At 47.2% G+C, this 19064-nt stretch overlaps 1 protein-coding gene across 1 annotated transcript in view; it reads right to left on the bottom strand.

The window, feature by feature from the left end:
- Positions 1-17708, bottom strand: part of ZNF185 (zinc finger protein 185 with LIM domain) — a 52051-nt gene extending 34343 nt beyond the window's left edge. Inside the window, exons 1-2 of the mRNA XM_080365395.1 lie at positions 17619-17708; positions 285-2409 (exon numbers count right to left, since the gene is read on the bottom strand). Coding sequence (XP_080221521.1) covers positions 285-309 — 25 coding nt within the window. The 5' untranslated portion in view covers positions 310-2409; positions 17619-17708. The remainder of the gene's footprint in view (positions 1-284; positions 2410-17618) is intronic.
- Positions 17709-19064: the final 1356 nt, after the last annotated feature.

Raw genomic sequence — 19064 nt, 5'->3', positions numbered from 1 at the left:
GAAGTTTATTAGTCTTTTGCTCATCTCAAAACATCAGTCAGGCCATAAGCTCTTCAGATCTCTATACCTTCATGGACACTGAAATGATAGCCAAATGCATGTTATTTTGGAGCTGCAGGTTGGAGCAGGTCCCAGACAAGGAAGAGGTGTCCTGTACCCTTGGGCACACTGCACTGAGGGAGTTGAGCAGAGACGTTACTGCAGATAAAACTGAGCAAAGAAGGCAAAGGAAAGCCATGACAGTGGACAGATCCCCTACAGCTTGGGACGAGTTAAAAAATTACCTTTACTGACACCCAGGGACATCATGGTTCTCAGAAGCACCTTCCACTTCAGTCACTGTTTGAAATGCAACAAGCCCCTGGAAGAAATGAAAAAGGGGGAAAGCAGAATAGTAGATCTGATATAAAAACTTTGAAGTTATGTGGGAGAGCACCACAACAACGTTATGGCCACAGAGCCTGGAGGATGGGGAGACTGGGGCATATATAACCAGGGTTGCGATTTCTCCCCATGCCATGTACCTTCAGTATCAAGGATAGGAAAAATCAAATGGGTGTGCTCTCCACAACAGTAAGTTTTCAGACCGGCCACAACAGATGCATCCCTCCAGCTCTGTGAGGAAAGTGGTGGAGGAGACCTTAGCAAAAGTGCCCAGAGTCACTCAGGTGGGGCAGACCTTCTGGAGTCTATAGAACTCAGAGCAGCTGAGGCTGCTTGGGTAAACCTTAGTATTTTTGTCAAATGGGAGTATAACGTAAGTGCTCTGACAAATTTCACTTGGCAGAGATATCTGCTATTGCCCCAGGACACAGCAGAGAGAACATCTTACTTAGTTCTTGCTTCTGATGGCAGCTGGGCACCTCCTTCAAATGACCACAGTAAAACAGCAAGGAGAAACTCCTGGATGTACAACCTCAGAGATGCTCTGAGGTGAGGAATTTGCAGAACAGTGATCATTTAGTGCTGTAGTTGAACCACAACCAACAACAAGCCAGGAGTCGGGGGCGGGTGTGTGTGGAAATTGGTTGTTTCAGATTCTGCCAAGACTTTTTTTTTTAGTTGTAACAAACAAAAATAAACACCACAAAAACCAAAAGAAAGCAAATCCCCTCAAAATGGACCCACTGTTTCGAGATTAGTAGAACCCAGGTTAATTCAGCACCTGATTACATGTTTATCAGAAAAGTTTATTTTCTTTTTTCACTCTCTAAAGTTTTTCATGTAAACTGTGGGACAAGTTGTCCTTTCAGAGGAGAAAATCAAGGGCAACTTCCAGCTTTTACAACCCTCCATTCTTTCCTTGCCAAAACTATCTGCTGAACCTGGATTCTTAAGCGACTCTGCTATTCATTAATAAAAATGCCCAACCCTATTCAGGAGTCTGTGAATCTAAAATTAGGTTGTTATTATCTGCTGGTGGGCTTGTCCCTGCAATATTGCTGTGAAGCCACACGCCCATAAGGAATGCCGAGTGCTGATCTCATAGCATTGCTTCTTGGCAAAGCCTACTCCTTCAGCTTGTCTCAGCCGAAGATCTACCTCCTGCAAATCCACTCCTCATCCAGTTTGCACTGCGACTGCGAACAAGCTCTCTGCTATTACCCCAAGGCTCCCTCTCCCTTTTGCAAACACTCCCAAACATTAATTCAGCTTTCACCATGAGCAGACAGCCCACCTCTTTTCTTATCATTCCCACATCCCCCTTCCCACGCAAATTTAATTGACCCTGCTATTTAGAGAGAAATGAAAACTGTAGTGTTGTCCTAGATATCCATGAAGAGCTTCAAAACACTTGGGTATCTTTATACTAAAGGTGGGAGACATGGCTGCAGTCTGCAGGAGCACAGCTGACAGACCTGTAATCTGGCCACTTTGGGTTAAAAAGAAATCACAGCATTGTGGACCTGCACGTAGAGAAGCCACGTGGCTTCATTACCTACAGTATCCGAGTAAGGAAAATTCAACCCAAAGCTGCCTTGCTGACTGCAATTCAGAGCTGCATTTGACACTCTCCTCTACTTAGTAAATTCTTTCCTGTTCCAGGACAAAATAAAACTGAAGCAAGTAGAGGATGAGAAGCAGTGGAAAAGAACTATTCCAAGAGTTTGATATGGCTCTGATCCAGGGCAAATCAAAGGCAGAAGTAGATATAAGCTACGTGCTGTCATATAATGGAGGTGTTTGGAAGCTGTGGAGCTGTTACCTGTCCAGCAGCACAACTGAGAGGTGATTAGTCCCCCAGCACAGATCTTTTACAGAAATAAGCAGAGTTCAGGAGCATATAGGAAAGAACCTCGGCAAGGTCTGGAGGGAGGACTGAAGCTCACAGAGGTGCAGGACTAAACTCCACTCCTGTCACGCACCCCAGCTCCGCCTGGCATGTACTGCGGGCACCGCGCGCCAGCCCTGCAAGAAACAACGTCTCCGTTTATTGCTTAAACAGAAACTTTGCTTCTTACTCACACAATTCTCCTAACAAATACACCCAAAAGGAAGGGAAGCCACAAAGGGTGATACTCAGCACGTGTATAAAAATGTGCCAGAAACTGCACACTGGCCAAGCCTTTTCCTCTGGCACTGCCTTCCCTCTTCCCAGCTCTCATCATCCTGGGAGGGACCGCAGCAAACACTGTTGTACTCCACTGATATTTCTGGCTTGACAAACAGGTGTTGGAACAGGTTGGTGGTGCTCACCGGGCTTGGCTTTGGGGGACTGGCAAATGTTTTCTACCAGCCTGCTTTCTCCAGCTATGAATCACTCGATGGTAGCAGCGGCGTGGCCACTCCAGACCAGGCCTGCTGCAGTGCTGGACTGTGTACCTGCACGGTGTGACCGATCGGGATGGCTCTACTGCTTGACTTGCAGAAACTGCTGGGCATTAGAACCAGCTGTCCTCCTGCCCTGCTGTGTAAAAAAGGAATGCAGAATGAAGCTTTCAGCAAATCTTCTGAGAGATGGAGAAGGGTGCAAAGGTTCTTCTGTGAGAGATGGAGAGGAGTCAACTCTTTTGCTTCCTTGTAACATCATTTTCTCTCTTTCATTAATGAAGGCTATCAGGTGGCTATTTTTACCTTTCACCTGAGGACCAAGGCAAGCTGAGTGGGTTCAGCAAGAAAAAAAGAATTCAAGTACCCCATTTTTTGCCCTTATTTTTTAACCACCTGCTATGGGCTCCTGTTGTCACAGGATACTGGGCTTGGTAGTTTTGTGCTGATCTTATGCATGCTTAGTGTCTGCTCAGTGACTAGAATATTAAAAGACAAATCAACCCAGGTTATACCATGAATCCTGCAATTAGAATAAATCAGCATTTCTCAGATGAGAAATGGAAAGCTCATTTACTTGTTTTAATGCTAAGTGGCAGTGATACCTGGCAGATAAACCGACATCTACAGATGCCAAGATAGTAGCTGTGATGAAGAAACAAGAACAGGAGAGAGATATGGGACCCACTAACCCAAACCAAAGACAGACAGGTCAGCAAACTACTATCAGGAAAAATGCTCGCATCTTCCTTTCAACTGTATGTGTCCATGTTTTGATATTCCAGCGGTTGGTGGTTAGTATAAGAAAGAGTAGATACAGCTTCTCAGGCTGCAGTGGGTCCACATCCCAGTCCATCTGCTCAAACTATGTGCAGAAACAAGCACAAGATTGATGGAGCCAGATAAGATTGGCAAGAGGGTGTCTGGCTCTACAGCATTGACACAACACTCCTGGGAAAGAAAGTGCTTCTCACTGCTCCAAGGACAGCTTAGAAATGGAAACAGCTTCCCCATTTTGACAAAATTTGAGTTCAGGCTTCAACACATGCTATAGGACCTCAAAACATGTTTCAAAGCACTTATGCCTTTATACTTAAATTTCTGTAATTCTGCAGTGCAGTAAATCTCAAAGACCTCAGCTCTAGATTTGGAGGGGTATCTTCAGCTGTTAACACTGCCTACCATTATTGTCCTGAAAGGTTATGACAAAGCAATACAGAGCACTTCAAAAATCTTCCTTACCAAAATGTTGTTAGGGAATGTGCTTCTTAAAAAATATGCTTTTATGCTGCTGGAACTTACATGTGTGATGTTGTTACAAGGAAAAAAAGTGGGTTTGTTGGTATAGCTTAATTGGGAATTATTAGCTACAGCCACAGGATAAAAAAATTTCTATTGCCTTTAGATAAGACAAATGCTTTTTCTCCCAGTGGGTTGAGTCCCAGGCTTCACTGGAGTGGGCTGAATTTCTGGAGGTTTTAGGATCCAAAAGCAGCGGTCCAACTTTCGAGAGTCATTTAGAAGGTGGGAGCACACCTCATGAGTTTGGGAGCAAAGAAAAAAACTCTCTTCTGGCAGTACTGAGGGATATCTGTGAATCTCTGGAGTTGGCTGTGAGTGTAGTCTCCAGCTATACGCCACTATAGCTATTTTTTCAGGACAGATTCTCAAAAAAGCCCTAGAAGAACCCCCTTCCTCCACACAAGATGCCAGAGATACGCTGTTCTCTGGCCTCCTCTTGCCAACACAACTCAAACATTAGCCCAGGACCTCATACTTGTGGCAAAACGAGAGATAAAAGGAAAAAATGCAGTTCACATGACTCGCCACGGCCCAAAAATGGTGCTTCGGGACAGGAAACATAGCAAACGATCCCTCTGTATTTTGGACACCCCAAGTCCCCATGTCTACAGCATCCTGTTGCTGACGGGGAACACTACATGCACGGGAAATTCCAGACCTGCAGCACCACAGAAATGCAGGCAGCACTGGAGAGGAGCGTGGCAGCAAACAACTCACTTCCTCTTTTCCTGGTACACAAAGGTGGCTGTCCCCTGAAAACCTCTGGGATCCTTATCTCCATTCACCAACAAGCAGGTCTCAGATTTTGAGGCACTGGATAAAAGACAAGCAGGTACAGCTGAAGAGTTTGTAACCCTTCCCACTTCTGTCTCCCACACAGCTCTTGGCCGTCCATCCCTGTTCTCTATTGTCCCACAGTCCTCTCTCCATCTCCCCACCACTGCAGAATCCCATTTTCTCTCTTTTTTTTTTTTTCCCTAACACTATGCATGCTGACTTACCCATCTCTGTAATCACCTGTTTCCAAACACAGAGCAGCAAACTCTTGTCACCACCCTTAGAAAACATGGAGATCTCCACACCTCATGCAGACCAAAACCTCTTCTGCCTCAGACCAGATCCTTCCCTTCCCTCTTGACTTACAATTTGAAAATAAGCTCTGCCAGGCTGGACACACCTTTTTGTTCCCTGTTTATTCATTACCTAATAGAAAATACTTCTGCTGCCTGACTAGGAACACCTCTGTTATAAAAGGACACACAGTAAGTCACCGAGTCACTCTGGTTTAGATACCAAACAGAGCTGTTCAGGAATATGTATTTTCTCTCAAACATTCACCACAAATATAAAATCTGAGACAAAAAAAATTAAAATCTGTTTAAATAAAAATCCCTATTCCTTTCCTATTTATATGGAAGTTTTTCTTCAGAAGTCCAGTGGGAGCCCTTTGGAGACAACTACCTCCTATTAAGTGCCTGCACACCACCAGTGCAACAGGCCCTTGATCCTAATTGGTACCCTCGGGTGCCATCGTTATGTAAATGAGCAATAATCCTTCCTCACTTCCTGATCCAAACAGTTATTGCAGGCTCTGCTGCACCGTTAAGCATTGCCCGGTTTACTCCAAAATGGCTGCGCTTGGAAGGTTGATTCCCTTAACACGCTTTCCCTGGACAGAGCTGCCTCAGGCTTAATGTTTGCAAAGTGCCCTGGGACCCCTGAAACAAATATGAGGTTGGCTTGCATAACGCCAGCTCTGGGAGGCGATTCCCCTCTGAAAACCGTCACAGAACGTCAGGAGTTGCATCTGGCTGCAGACAGGTGGCCATTTATACCCTTCGCTGCCATAGCTCAAGGCTGCAGCTGCCCACTTGACGTCCCGTGTACCCTGTCCAGCCTGTGCTCCTGCCATGCCCCTGTATTCCTACCCCATTATTCCTACCTCGTTACACACTTGTTTCCATGCTGACAGAGCCCTGGCACTGGGCTTACAGGAAGCTGTGGTGTACGACGGGAGGGGTTTTATCTGGACAGTGAGGAAGATGGGACTCACGTGAACTTGTGAGCATGACCCGCTAGAAAGAGACATCAAGCAAGCAATAAAATACCACCAGACTGACTGTGGTGCCTAAACCTGCCTGTTGAAGTGACTCCTTCCTCAGCAGGGACAGCTGGGCATTGCTACAGGCAATGCTCAAGACACAGGTATGTTCATCCATGACCTACCTGTCAAATAGAAAGTCTAGGGAAAACTTCTAGGTAGCATGAGGGACAGAATTCAGTTCCTGCACCTTTTTACAAGCTTCTCCTGAGCTAAAATAATTTAGATTTCATCTGTTTTAAAAGGTCTGTGATTCAAACAGCCATGTGTACTGTCCATGCAGAGCACAAATCAGTGCAAATTCAAATACCACCTACCATCATACCAGTCCACAGTAATGTCTGTGGGTTACAAACACTGCAGCACATGCAATGCACAGACACTTGGACCAAGAATATATATACTGAATCCTTCCCATGACTTAATCTGCAGCTAGGCATAAATGCATTATGTTTTTTCTATTCTGCATACTGCTTTTTTCTTTGCACTTGGCAGAGTCACTGTGCATTGGTATTTCTGCACACACAGCTCAGAACGGATGTTTCAAACAGTACACAACACTGGCACTTGTGTTCTTCCAGCAAGCACTACGAATAATATTTGGACCGTGTTTTGTTTTTGTTGGGTTTTCTCCAAGAATAAATATTTTTTGAGAAAAAAAGAAACAAACAAAACCAGACTGGTAAAAACGTGCCAATTTCACCACACATTTTACATCTTCCTTTTGTTCTAAGGTAAATGCTTTACTTGCAGAAGCACAGGGCTCTGTGACAAACCCCTTAGCTGGGAGCAGCGAAGGAAACCAGGCGAAGCTCTAAGAGCTGGCACAGTAAGCCTCAGTCCCCGTGATGCTGGACACAGGGGTTATTGACACCTGTAGCCATGAGAAACAAACCCCAGACCCAGTGAGCAAATGCACCTAACTGCAAAAGACCCCTCATGGGCTAAATCAAACCACCTACTGAATTTCTGAAGAAACAGCTTCACAAAAGCCCGTCTGTGTAATAAGGTTTAATGGGAGGTAACAGAATCAAAGTGATTCTGTTTCCCAGGATAAATGCCTACAGGAGTTTTCATCTTCTGATCCTTACAACCCCCAGGGTCCTGTGGACAGCTTACAAGAACAAGCTCTTACCGAAAATAAGTCTGGAAAGGCTACAGCCAGGATGTTCAGTCCCCAAGCAGTGAAGGTGTATCAATAGGAAATGCAGTCTGCAGACTGGAAAAAGCTGGGGGGGGGGGGGAAGGCCCCCACCGGTTTTGCTCTCCAAGGAAGGGAAGAGCCCTGAGCCATTCAATGAGTGACGTGACTGGGAGCCTGTTACATAGAGGCAGCACCACTGTTAATAAGAGGGGTTAATTCCTGACTGCCTTCGCTTGAGGAAAGGAAGACCAAGTCCTCAGGTGCCATCTGAGTCTATTTAATAAAGAGGATAAAAGAAGAGGCCCAACACGCTGCTCGGTGCCACAGGCAGCCCAAAGAAAACACCTGTCTCTTTGTTGATGTGGCCGGAGTCAGCAAGCAGAGCCAGTGGCATCACCTGTCTCGGTCCCGGAGCAGGTCTGTGTCCTTCAGGAGTCCTGAATCATGCCCTGCTGCTGGCACGTAGGGAGGGGGCATTTGTCTCCCTTCTCCATAATCTGCTTTTTCAACATAGCTGTGCAATGTTAAAAGGAGTGGGAAATTAATGGATTATGGGCTTACTCATTTCTCAAGCATCATTAGGAATGGGCAAAAACGGAGGATTTTTTATTCACTGAGTGTTTCCAGCAGAGAAAAAGGTTGTCTGGTTTTACATGAGAACACAGCTTTCGGCAAACAGAAATTCAGACTAAATCAGCCAAAGGATTTAGTTACATGTTCTGCTGCATGTTTGTTTTAAACAAAATTAATGAAAATTGAGGAAAAAAACCATGTTCTTTCAAAACATAAAATGAAAATGTTTCATTACAAAAGGCTTAAGTTAGCCTTTTGTTTCAGGTTTCAATTTTATTTTTCTTGGGAACAAAAGCCTAACAAAACTTGTATGTATTTTTGAAAGAGTTCAGTGTTGCTAATTTGGGGCGGGGGAAGACACTGTACAAGCCTAACCTCAGAGCTGTATCAGGTTCATCACTGCCAGTCCAAGTTCCCAAGGCAAAGCAGCTGCCAGCTGCAGCCTCCCCAAAGTACTCCAAATGTCTCCTTTACCATGATCCTAGCCAAAAAAATACAACCCAAAAGCCCCTAAGAAGACCCTTCCCCTACTGAAACTCACCAAATGCTCTACCCACAGCCCAAGCTGTGAATTTGGGGTGTATCTTCCTACGATCCTAAGGGCATACCTGCTTCAGTGCAGCTGGCCTCCACTCTGCTCCTCCGATGGATGAATCTCCCTGACACCCTCTGCTCTTAAGCAAGAGGTGAAGCTTTATCCTTGCTACAGGAGTGTTGTTCTCCTCCCACATGCTGGCTGGGCGCAGCATGTCATAGGAATGTTTTGCAGGAATGCCCAGTAGTGGCCTGCTTGTGCCCTTATTAGCGCCTGTGGTGAAATCCTACCCCAGGAGCAGAGTTGGGACAGTCTGTTGAAACTTGGATCTTCTGTACCTGCTTCACACCCAGCACTGGATTCCAGCTGAGCAGAGGGGCAAGTGCAGAGCATTCAACACTATCTCAGTGTTGACCGCTCCAAAATGGGATCCTGCTACAACAGGAGAAATAGACAAGTTTGTCTTTGCGAACCTTCCACCCTGCTGTCTTGACTTGCTGCAGGCTTCTGCACTCCACGTTCATCCCTGCTGTGCTGCTTGGCCCCGATACCACTGTCATCTCTTTTACCTGTTATCTCCTTGTTTCCCAGACTTGTCCTTCCCTCTTGTTGGATCTGCCCACAGCCAAGATTAAAAGAGGCTGGCACCTTACAGAGGCTCTGACTTCACAGGATGTTTCCAGCATGGAACATAACAGAAAAGACAGAGTCGACTGACACTGCCACCAATGCCTTGATCCTGCGCGGGGGAGGAGTGACACACTGGCCACCAGACAGCGCAACTTTTAAATTCATCTCCTCTCCCCCAGTTCTCACGAGCCCTTTATGAGTCATGATCCGATCAGCCTGCAGGCAATTAAACCCAAATTGCCCCTCCCTTCCCTGCGATAGCAGGTCTCAGGTAAGTAGCACAGGTGGAGCTAAGTGCCCAGTATGCTAGAGAAGCTGAGGTTGATCACCTGAGTGATATTACTGGGAGAACCTCTTGATAAACTGGGTTTCATTCTCCATCAGCTATGCAGGGCTCATTCCAGGAAGCAGCAGGGATGAGCTTGGCCTGGTTATGAGAGTTTACAGTCTCCTTAATTCTGCAGAGCACTTCACAAGCCAGAGGGATCCCCAGGCCTGCCCACCTCAGCCCCTCCCCCTTCTCTCTCCAGCCCTTCCCTAGAAGCAGCACCAAGATACAGGAAACTGGATCCCCACCTGTGGGCAATACAAATACCTGACATCTGGATACTCTTTCTGGTATTTTAAGTCATCTGTGATTTAGTCCCGCTCAGACTCGTGTTTCTAGAACAATATGGCCAAAACACTACCACTGCCGAGTCCCTCAATTTATAGGCTGGCTGATTGTATCTAGTGCTCAGCTTTCAAACACCACTCTCTGGGATGTAACACTGGGATGGCCCAGGCAATAGCAGACCCACAAAAGCGGGTGTTACGATGACTAAATTCCTGCTGACAAAGCATCCAACATGAGCATCCCAGCGGAAGAAATAAATGTTCTGCCTGTGCAGGACCAAAATCCTATTAGACTGTGTCCCGAGACTGCACGCTTCAAATGGAGCTGCTAGCTAAATCCATGCCAACCACTTATACAAAAGCCCTGGTTTTCAAAGGCACAGAGCACTACCAAGACCCTTGACAAGCAGGTTATGCCCACCTCTGGGAGCCCCCGGGGTGCTGCAGAGCTGGGCAGGCAGCTGCTCTGGGGCAGGAAGGGCGCGGGGGCTGCCAAAGCTGCCTCCCACTGAAGACACTAACTAGGAGATCCTCACCGCGTGAAGGAAAGCAATTACAAGCTATTTAAGAAGGAAAGAGGAGCTAAAACCTTGTTTAGATTTTAATCTTCAGGGCGTGCCCGTCTGTGGGCAGCCAGGCTCTCCCTCCTGCAGTGGTCCCTGCCCGGCCGCAGGGATTTCCACGCGCTTGGTGTTTTTAAAGTGCTTCAAGCGATGCCACCGCTGCTGATGGCGCACAGAGCCTCTGTCTCTCAGCAGTGCTTCAGAGAGCGGCTCCTGGCGAAAACCCTCACCCTGCCAGGCGAGCAGGTGGCTGTGCTACCCAAAACAAGCTGGAGGGATCCGTGTGGCTGCCCAGGGACAGATGACACACACGCACACGCGAGCACAGCAGCGGGCACCATCGTCACTGGTACCAGCAGAGGAGCTGAGACGGCTCGGGCACCACAGACTCCTCTCTGACCCTTAGCAGAGAGCAATCCCTACAGAGCACAGCCCATGGGCTGAACAAGGGGGTAACTACCACCATGCTCTTGTCCATCCCTGTAGCCACCACTCCCCCTGAGGCCACAGAGCTGCAGCTGGCGGAGGGCAAGGGTGACAGATCCTTGCCCGCTCATACAGTCGTCTGCAAAGGAGCTGATCTACAGCCAGACCAGCAGTCTTTGCTAATAAATTCTTCCAGTGCCTGAAATCAGCAGCCCATCATTTAATTGGGACTGATTCTGCTTTCCATGTAAGCCACTTAAAAAGATGTAATTATAGCCCAGGAGATGAAACACTTAGTATTCTTTAAAAGCTGACTGTAGCCCCTATTACCTGCAAACACACAAAAGAAAAAAACTGCCAGCCATCCTCCTTTTTGATGGTTCAACTGCAACTTTAAAATGTTAATAACATTTTTTCAGCCTGCTGTTGTCAGGAGTTTGTAGGGCACTTGCAGTAATAGCCCCTTTGTGCCTAATAGCCACCTTGCCCTCCGTTCATCTTGGCGATGAGCTGGATCCGACATTGGACCTAGTTCTGAGGACTAAATGAATGCTCTGGGAAAGGAAGCAGAGCTGCTTTGATCTCATAAATACAGCTTTCCCGGGAAGCGCCACAGGGTGCCTTTAGACTCCTGAACTGTCCACACAGCCCCGGCCAGCTACCGAGTTCATGTTACAGCACTCCTGCCCGTGCCTCGCTCTCCAGCTCAGGGTGGGATCTGCCTTTGATGTCTGGGGCACCAGGCCCACTTCACTGCGCTGGTCCCTGCGAGGGCTGCATGGCGAGATGCTCTGAACCTGGACATGCAGTGTCAGTCAGACCCTTTCTGGACAGGTACCCCACAGCTGACCCATGCACCGCTGCCTTCCCTAGTCCACGAAACAGGGAATTAAACTCTTGATGCCACAACAGAAGGGTCATTAATAGATGACAAACTGTGTCCTAAACCAGTGTTACTTTCCTGCAGCCCAAAGCCCACGTGGCATCACTTACGTGACCATCTGCAAAGCAATCCTGACCTGCCGACTCTCATCCAGCAGCATCTCTGGGCTCTGCTGCCTGTTAGCAGAGACCACCCGTGCTGTCCCGCTGCTTTCCAAGGAGCTCTCACATGCTCCTCCTGTTCCTGGGTAGAAGCACAAAACTCATTTCACCAGCTAGGAACTCGTGTACTAATGGAGGACTTGGCCAGTGACCTGATTGCTGGCCCTCAGCTGCAAACAGACTGAGAGGTCAGTCACGCAGAAGAGTATCCTGGTTTAATGATAATTGATGCCTATTCTGACCTTCACAGTCCTCAAATTAAAATGCATTTAAAGCTTGCAAGAGGTTTGAACCTTCTTCATCTGAACCTCCTAAACTCTGCTGAGAATTCTGTCATCTAGACTTAAATCAGGGTCCGAGTCCTTACTCTCCATCCCTTATGGTGAAAGGTGGGACCTTGATTTAATGCTCAGATCAAGCCCACCTTTCACAAACCCACAGGAAGGAAAGCCAGGGAAAAAAGCTGTTCTCCATAGGTTACATGCAGCCATGAGACACCCTGCCCCAGAAAAGCAGCATTCAGGTTGCAGGATTGCTAATCCAGATCTGTGCACTGTCAGACTGCCCTCCAGTGATCTGGATTAGGCGTGGGCACATACTTGCATTTCTCATGCATTAGCCAGAGCACACAATGCAAACTTTGTGCCAATGTTATGCCTTTATGTCAGCTGTTACCTGATCTCCTGTGAAGTGAGAGCAGCTTGGAGAGACTACCTGATCTAGCATAAACCCTGCCAGAACAAAGTTAACCCTTTGCATTCATTTCAGCAAGTTTGAACCAGTAAAGGAAGTTCATGCTGGATTAGCACTTTGTGCCCTGTGGCTGTGATGGTTTTGAGCCAGCATTCTTAAAACTAGATTTATTTCACCTTTAAACTCTGACTTGAGTGGCACCCTGTGCCTGGGAAGGATGGACACTTCCGTCCCACTGTCTACACTTGGGGAAATGAGTGGCAGCAGGAATTACACTTCAGGCTTCACGCTGTGAACTTGCAACCTGCAATTTAGGATTTCATCCCACCTCATGCATACAGGTGGCTGAATGAGTTTGAAGTGGGAGGTTGTCAGTCAGTCTGAAAATCCTGACCCACGCTCCAGGACTTGGACTGTGCCTCAGTGGCAAATAACATTATAGTGTCTTGATAATGCTCAGTATTAGGAGTAACTGGATGGCTCTGGGCTTTCAAATGTGGATAAAGTCATGCACAACTGCCTCTGAACAGCAGAAAGGCTTTTAATACTAAACTCCATCTGAATGCTCATCCATACAGGCAGGGTGAGAGTCCTCATGTTTTGGACAATGCTTAGCTTCTCCGAAGGACCAGCTTTTCATGCTTCCTTTTTCCTTTTTCCACACAGTGACTATTTCACACTGATACCATCACATATACACTTGGTGATATTTAAGAAACACCAGGAGATTTCTGAAGTCAAGCTTGCGAATGATTAGGAATACAATAGTTGAAGCAGTCCAAGCAACCTTAAATCAACCCTTCTAGGCTCACGCAATACAAAAGCTCATCACTACCTTGCTCGGTGCATGCAGACATGCTCTAAGGAGAGGCCAGGCTACAAGAGGAGGCTCTTTTCCCCAGGAACCACTGCTGGAGGTGTTTGACAAGTCAGGTGTCAGCTGGAGAGGATGGATGGTTACTCCACTGCAAGTGACATGTTATGCCTCTGCCACAGTTCTTCCATGACACTAGCCAAATAATTGAAACTGCATCATGGTCATCAAACTGTGCACCCACCCGTTTCAAGGTGGCCAACACGACCCTGAATACAAACCACAGAAGCATCAAGCACTTGCAGCTCCAGAAGAGCCTGACTGGCTGTGCAGGATCTCTACGAAGAGCCTCAGCCCAGCACCACAGTTTCTCAGGAACTTGGTCACTGCTGCCTGAGGACAGCTAATATCTCTTCTTTCCCGAGCACGGGGAAAAGAGAGATGAAAACTTGCAATTGCCATGGGGAAGCCTGCACAGAATTCATTAACATGAGCAATGCAGACATGTTTCAGCCGTGTCCAAGACAACAGTTGTGAAGCTGCAAATGCACAATTATAATTTCTTTTAATTCACTTGCAACCACATACACCACAAAACTAAAAAAAAAAAAAATTTAAAAAAAATCATTCTGACCAGATGAAGTTGGCAAAGATGTCAGCTATTGAAGTCAGGGAAGTGTGGCATAAACTTAATTAGAGCAGCACACAAACCTGTGTATCCCAAGAGACTACCTTGGGGCTCCTGTTGTGCTAGGAGCTGTACAAACCTACACAGTATGACCACCCCCAAACACAAAACCTCGCTGCTGTTATTGCCAAAAATTACTAGATCATTTTTCACCATATTAGGTATATAGTTTCATTAGTCTAATTACAAGGCATTAATTCCTAATTGCTCAACTAATTTCTGTATTTGAAGAGGAAGAAGGATAATGAAGTTTACCGCACCCACATGCCATTGACCTTAAGCCTTGATGTATAAAGATGAAAAGCAAGAAGGAATGAAAAGTTTGTTTTCCTTTCAAAGGCAGAGCTTTGCATTTGAATCAGACCCACAAACAGAGCAGGACAGAAAATCCCATTGAAGCTTCATGACATCACAGAGAAGGTACAAACTTCTACCAAGAAAAAAACCTACATTTTTGTAAAAGAAAACTAAAATCTGTCATCTGGAAATTATGGAAAATTATGACTTCCAATTAAAACATGATAAATTTTGGGGAACAAATTTAATGCTGTTTCTTTGACTGGATGAATAAAATAAACTAGCCTAAATACAAAGTCCTGATCAATCTGATGAGGGAGGACATCTCTGCTCCCCAGCTTGCAGCGGAGCAACCTGCCCAGCTGAATCCAGCTCATGTTCCTGTTATGGATTTGTTCTGGAGCAGTCAAGGGCCAAGCAGAGGGGTGGAGATGGGGAAACAAATGGAGAAGGCATTCGCCAAGCTTGGTGGTAGGATGAAGCAAAGACTGAGGGAGGTGCTCACCTCCTCTGTACCAGCTTTACCACTCCTTTCCAGGGTGCTGATTTCATACTAATTCAGAGAGAAACAAAACAAGGCGGAGCAGGAGAGAGTGAAAAATCCCTGTCTGCAGCCTTCTCCATCCCGCATGAGTCCTGAGGATGTGGGACTGGAGAGGCAGAAAGTGATGCAGCTTACCCAAAACCTCCTGAGAGGCTGTCAAGGGACACAGGCTCAAATTTTACCCATATTGACCAGATCCTGCTCACTCCTACCCACGCACAGACTTCTCCCCAGTTAGCTCACTGCCATGCCCCCTGCTCTATGTAGTAAATTAAGAGGGGGACAGATTTGGGAGAGATGAGGGGCAATGGGCAGGAAGGGAATTCAGTGATCAGATGGGGTAAGCAACAGAGACCCATACCCAAACCTCCCCTCTTCTGCCTCATTTGTGTACTTGTACTAACACCATCCCTGCAGTACTCATGAACCATTTTAGATGCACACTTTGGTCCAGAACACAATGGAGAAACTTCATTTCCCCATGCAGGAGGAGGATTTAAGGTATCGGTTCAAGCCTCCCTCACCCCCAGCAGATCCCCGCACCAGCCGGTCAGGAAAGGACAGCCCTCCTTGCCCTCCTTTTTCTCCTCCCCAGGCAGAGAGCAGGTGAAAGCCGGCGGAGAGCTGTCCTCTGCAGCGCCCAGGACCAGCCTCCCTGCCCAGCCCTACCTGCAGAGGCTCCTCAGCTGTGCCTTCCCCTAGCAAGGCCGATGCGGAGCAGGCTGCACGCAACCTCTAGGCACTGCTGCCCTCAAGGGCGCAGCGGCTCTCCCCGACCCTCCCCGGCAGCGAAGGCAGCTGTGGGTGAAGCCGAGTGCTCACCTGCTGGGCGGACCGAGAGGGCTGGCTCCTGGAAGCCAAGCCTTGTTTTGAGGAGGAGACTTGGGTGTGTTTTGCCCTTCAGGGGAATCAAACAGGTTTCTCCATTCAGTCGGCATGGTCTCCCCTCCCTGTAAGCTCTCCTTTACATTCTTTGCATTCTCCAGCAAATGCCATGTTCCCCAGCCCTCTGCTGCACTGGGACAGCAGAGTAGCCCCCACCCCCCCCAAACTTCTCAGGCCAAGCACTGCCAGGCTTGCTTGCCCAGCAGGAAAGGGGAGCAGGCACCCCACTGCTATGCAGGCACCAGAAAGCCCTTGAATTTCAGAGCCGCTTACAGCTGTGGTACCCAGGTAGCATCAGGGACTGGCACTGTAATTAGCACTCAATAGCGATTGTCTACTTTAACTATTTAAATAAGGTGTGCAGCTATGATTATCACTATTCACTACAGAGGAAATTGCCAGGTACTTTGCTCTTCTTCAGTTTATTTCCCCTTCTAACTGCTGTGGTCACTGTAAGATCCCTGAGGCCCAGCTTGGTGAGTCTGAATGGGCACTGCGAGACCCGTGGATGCACTTTCTGCCAACTCCTAAAGACTGGTGGCTGGGGACATGAGTTCAGAGCACTGCTGAGAGCCAGGGCTTCAGCCGAGGACTGTCATGGGCTGGTAAGAAGAAGGTGATGAAGCCCCAGCCAAGCATCTGTCAGGACTACTCCCCACTTCTGTACCCACTAGCACACGCTTTCTGCCGCCCCTGTGAAGCAATTAGAAGTAATGCCAAGTCTGTAGTATATGAGTTGCTGGAGAGAAGTGCTCCTGTGGTCTCCTTGCAGCCCTCTGATAGATCTGCTGTGAGGTGGTGGGCAAACCACAAGCAGGCTGGGCTGGGATGTGCTATAACAGCACTAATAACCCATCCCTGGCTCCCAGCAGCACAAGGAAGATAATGTCTGAAAAGCCCTGATGTCAACGTTGTTAATCCAATCCCAGATCTTTCTCTCTGATCTACTCATGCTGCAATGCCAACTGCTGCGCAGGCTCAGCTGAGCTTTCTTCCCTAGAGGCTGCTGGTGATCCCAGCTGAGATAAGCACAGGAGAGAAGATGTAATATTCACAAAGCCACACCCTGAGCTCAGAGTGGGCACAGGGAGGTGTCCAACTCAGGAAAATTTAGGATGTTTAAAGTGGGCTGTTTGAAACACAGCCCAGACCCTACATCAGTAAAGCATCCTCTGCTCCAGGGTTCCAGCTGACAATGCAGCCTTATTTTCAGTAACCTCTGAGTCATCCCACTGTTTGCTGGAGGTTCGTTCAGGTTTCTTCCTGAAATAATAGTGACTAACAGCCTGGCCAGCCTTTTGGGTACAATAGGTCCTCTGCCAAGCAAGCAGAAGGGACCCCAGGGTCTAAGGACTATGCCTTTCCCCCCAGTGTGAACACACTGTTCCACAATGAATGTTAAAAAAAAAAAAAAAAAAGGCTAGCAGCACCTATTATGAGGACCTTAATATTAAACACCAAAAGAAATGGAGATCCTGAAACAATACACACAGAAGCTGAGTGTGGTTTTACTAGATGCAGGCAACTATTCTGAACAGGCTAAAATAATAGTTGTCTACCAGCATTGCTCTCTTCCTCAGAAGAACGGAACACAGCAAAGAATTGCTTTTCTAATTAACTAAGAGGAGACAGGTGCAGTATTAAGTAACATTTTGTTATTTGCTTGAAAATACAGGTCCAAGCACATGTACAAAACTTCCAAAGACAGGCCTTAAAGCCAGGGGTGTGGTGGCAAGGTAGAACAGCAGAGAATGTATTTCCAAGCTGGCAGCTCCAACACAACTTGGGTGCACAAGCCGTCAGTGAAAGACACGCTGTGCAGCACATAGCCTAGTGAGACACAGAGAAATGCCATGCAAAATGCTTCTCCTCCACAATATGAACTGTCAAATGATTCAACCTCTGTCAAACTCAACTCTCTGAAGTGTCCTCAGTTTCCAGCCTCCACACTGAACCTCCTGATGCCACCCAAAGCCCCACTGACTCAGCACTGACCTTAAACAGCCTTTGTCCATTTCCGGAGTCAGCTCCCTTGCTACTCCAGTCTGAAATCCGCATCAGTCCCACAGAGGGTTCTCCACACTGCTAATCCTGCAGCGATGCTCCTGAGAGAAGGGACAAAGCGAGGAGACATTTTATTTCAGTTAACATAGCCATGGTTTTCTGGTGCAAACGCTACTACCTAATTTTAGCTGCTGGCTAACACATTTGAGATGTACGGCTGTTGCACAGCACACCTGTTGAGTGCAGAATACTTGCCTACTCACTGCTGTACACCACACTGGCCATATACAGCTTCTTGGGAGTGAAGCAAAAGGAGAGTTAAGGATGTCTGGGAAAGCCAAGGAAGAACTGCTACAACTGCTACACATGCCCACATCAGAATAAAAGGGATTTTATTCTGCTTTCAGCTAATTTCCCATTTCAGTGGGGTGCGGTTTCATTTTATTTAAGAAGCCATGATTCACTTGTGAACAGCAGCAACACACAGCTTCTTCCCCTTCGGTGCATGGCCCCTCCAGTGCTGAGGTACCCATGTGTTCTGCAAGCACTTTGCTCCACTGTGGCAATGCCTGTGCTTCAGCTAGTACCTTGTCTGAAAAGTACCAGCTTATCATTGCAATTAACCCTGAGACCTACCCCGCAGCTCCAGTTAGGTCTCTCTCATTTGTTTTGAAGCAGTGCAGCCCTTCACTTCAGGGGAGCTGCTTTCATTTGCCGTAATATAACTGCAAGGGAAGTCAAGCTTGTGCATTTCAGAGACTCGAGGTCTGCACAGGAGGATCACCAAGGGCAGCATCATGCCACTAAAACACTTATCTCATCACCATTTAGCACATGGCTGCCAAACACCACTTTCTGCAGGAAGAGTAAAGCAGGGAAACTCTCCTAGCCATGGCTGTGGCTGAAGAGGAGCAGAGAAGGGGATGCTCCAAGGACAGTATGAACATCACGGACCTCTAAGGGAGTAGGTTTCCCTATTAAAGAAGGAAGAAAGATAAAGCACACTTTAAGAAGTCTGGGAAGAAGGAATTCTCACAAACACTTGTTTTCCAGGACTAGAAGATGGAAAGGGGCCTTCTATCTTTCTCACACGGACTAGGACAACACCAAAGGGCCAGACCCATTAGATATCACAGGAAACGTAGTGTATATATACATATATACATACACACACACGTTAGTATACAAGTATACTAATGTAAAACACATCTTTGTCTTTTGTTTCCCAGTAAGGGCAGCAGGATAGGAACACATTTCTCCCCACCCCCCCACCTCCAACCCCCGAAAAGGCTTTTCATACTCTTTGTTCAGTTGAAATAGCCATGGCCAGCCATGCAGACAGCTTATCTTGAATTGGAGATTTCCAGGGCTGTCATGTCACTACAGTTCATAAGACTCCCGTCCTGCAAACAAAGCTCAGTAAGTACATCTATGGTG

Source organism: Falco punctatus (assembly GCF_963210335.1).
Source record: "Falco punctatus genome assembly, chromosome: 15".
NCBI classification, from domain to species: Eukaryota; Metazoa; Chordata; class Aves; order Falconiformes; family Falconidae; genus Falco; species Falco punctatus.
This window is presented reverse-complemented; position numbering and strand designations above follow the sequence as displayed.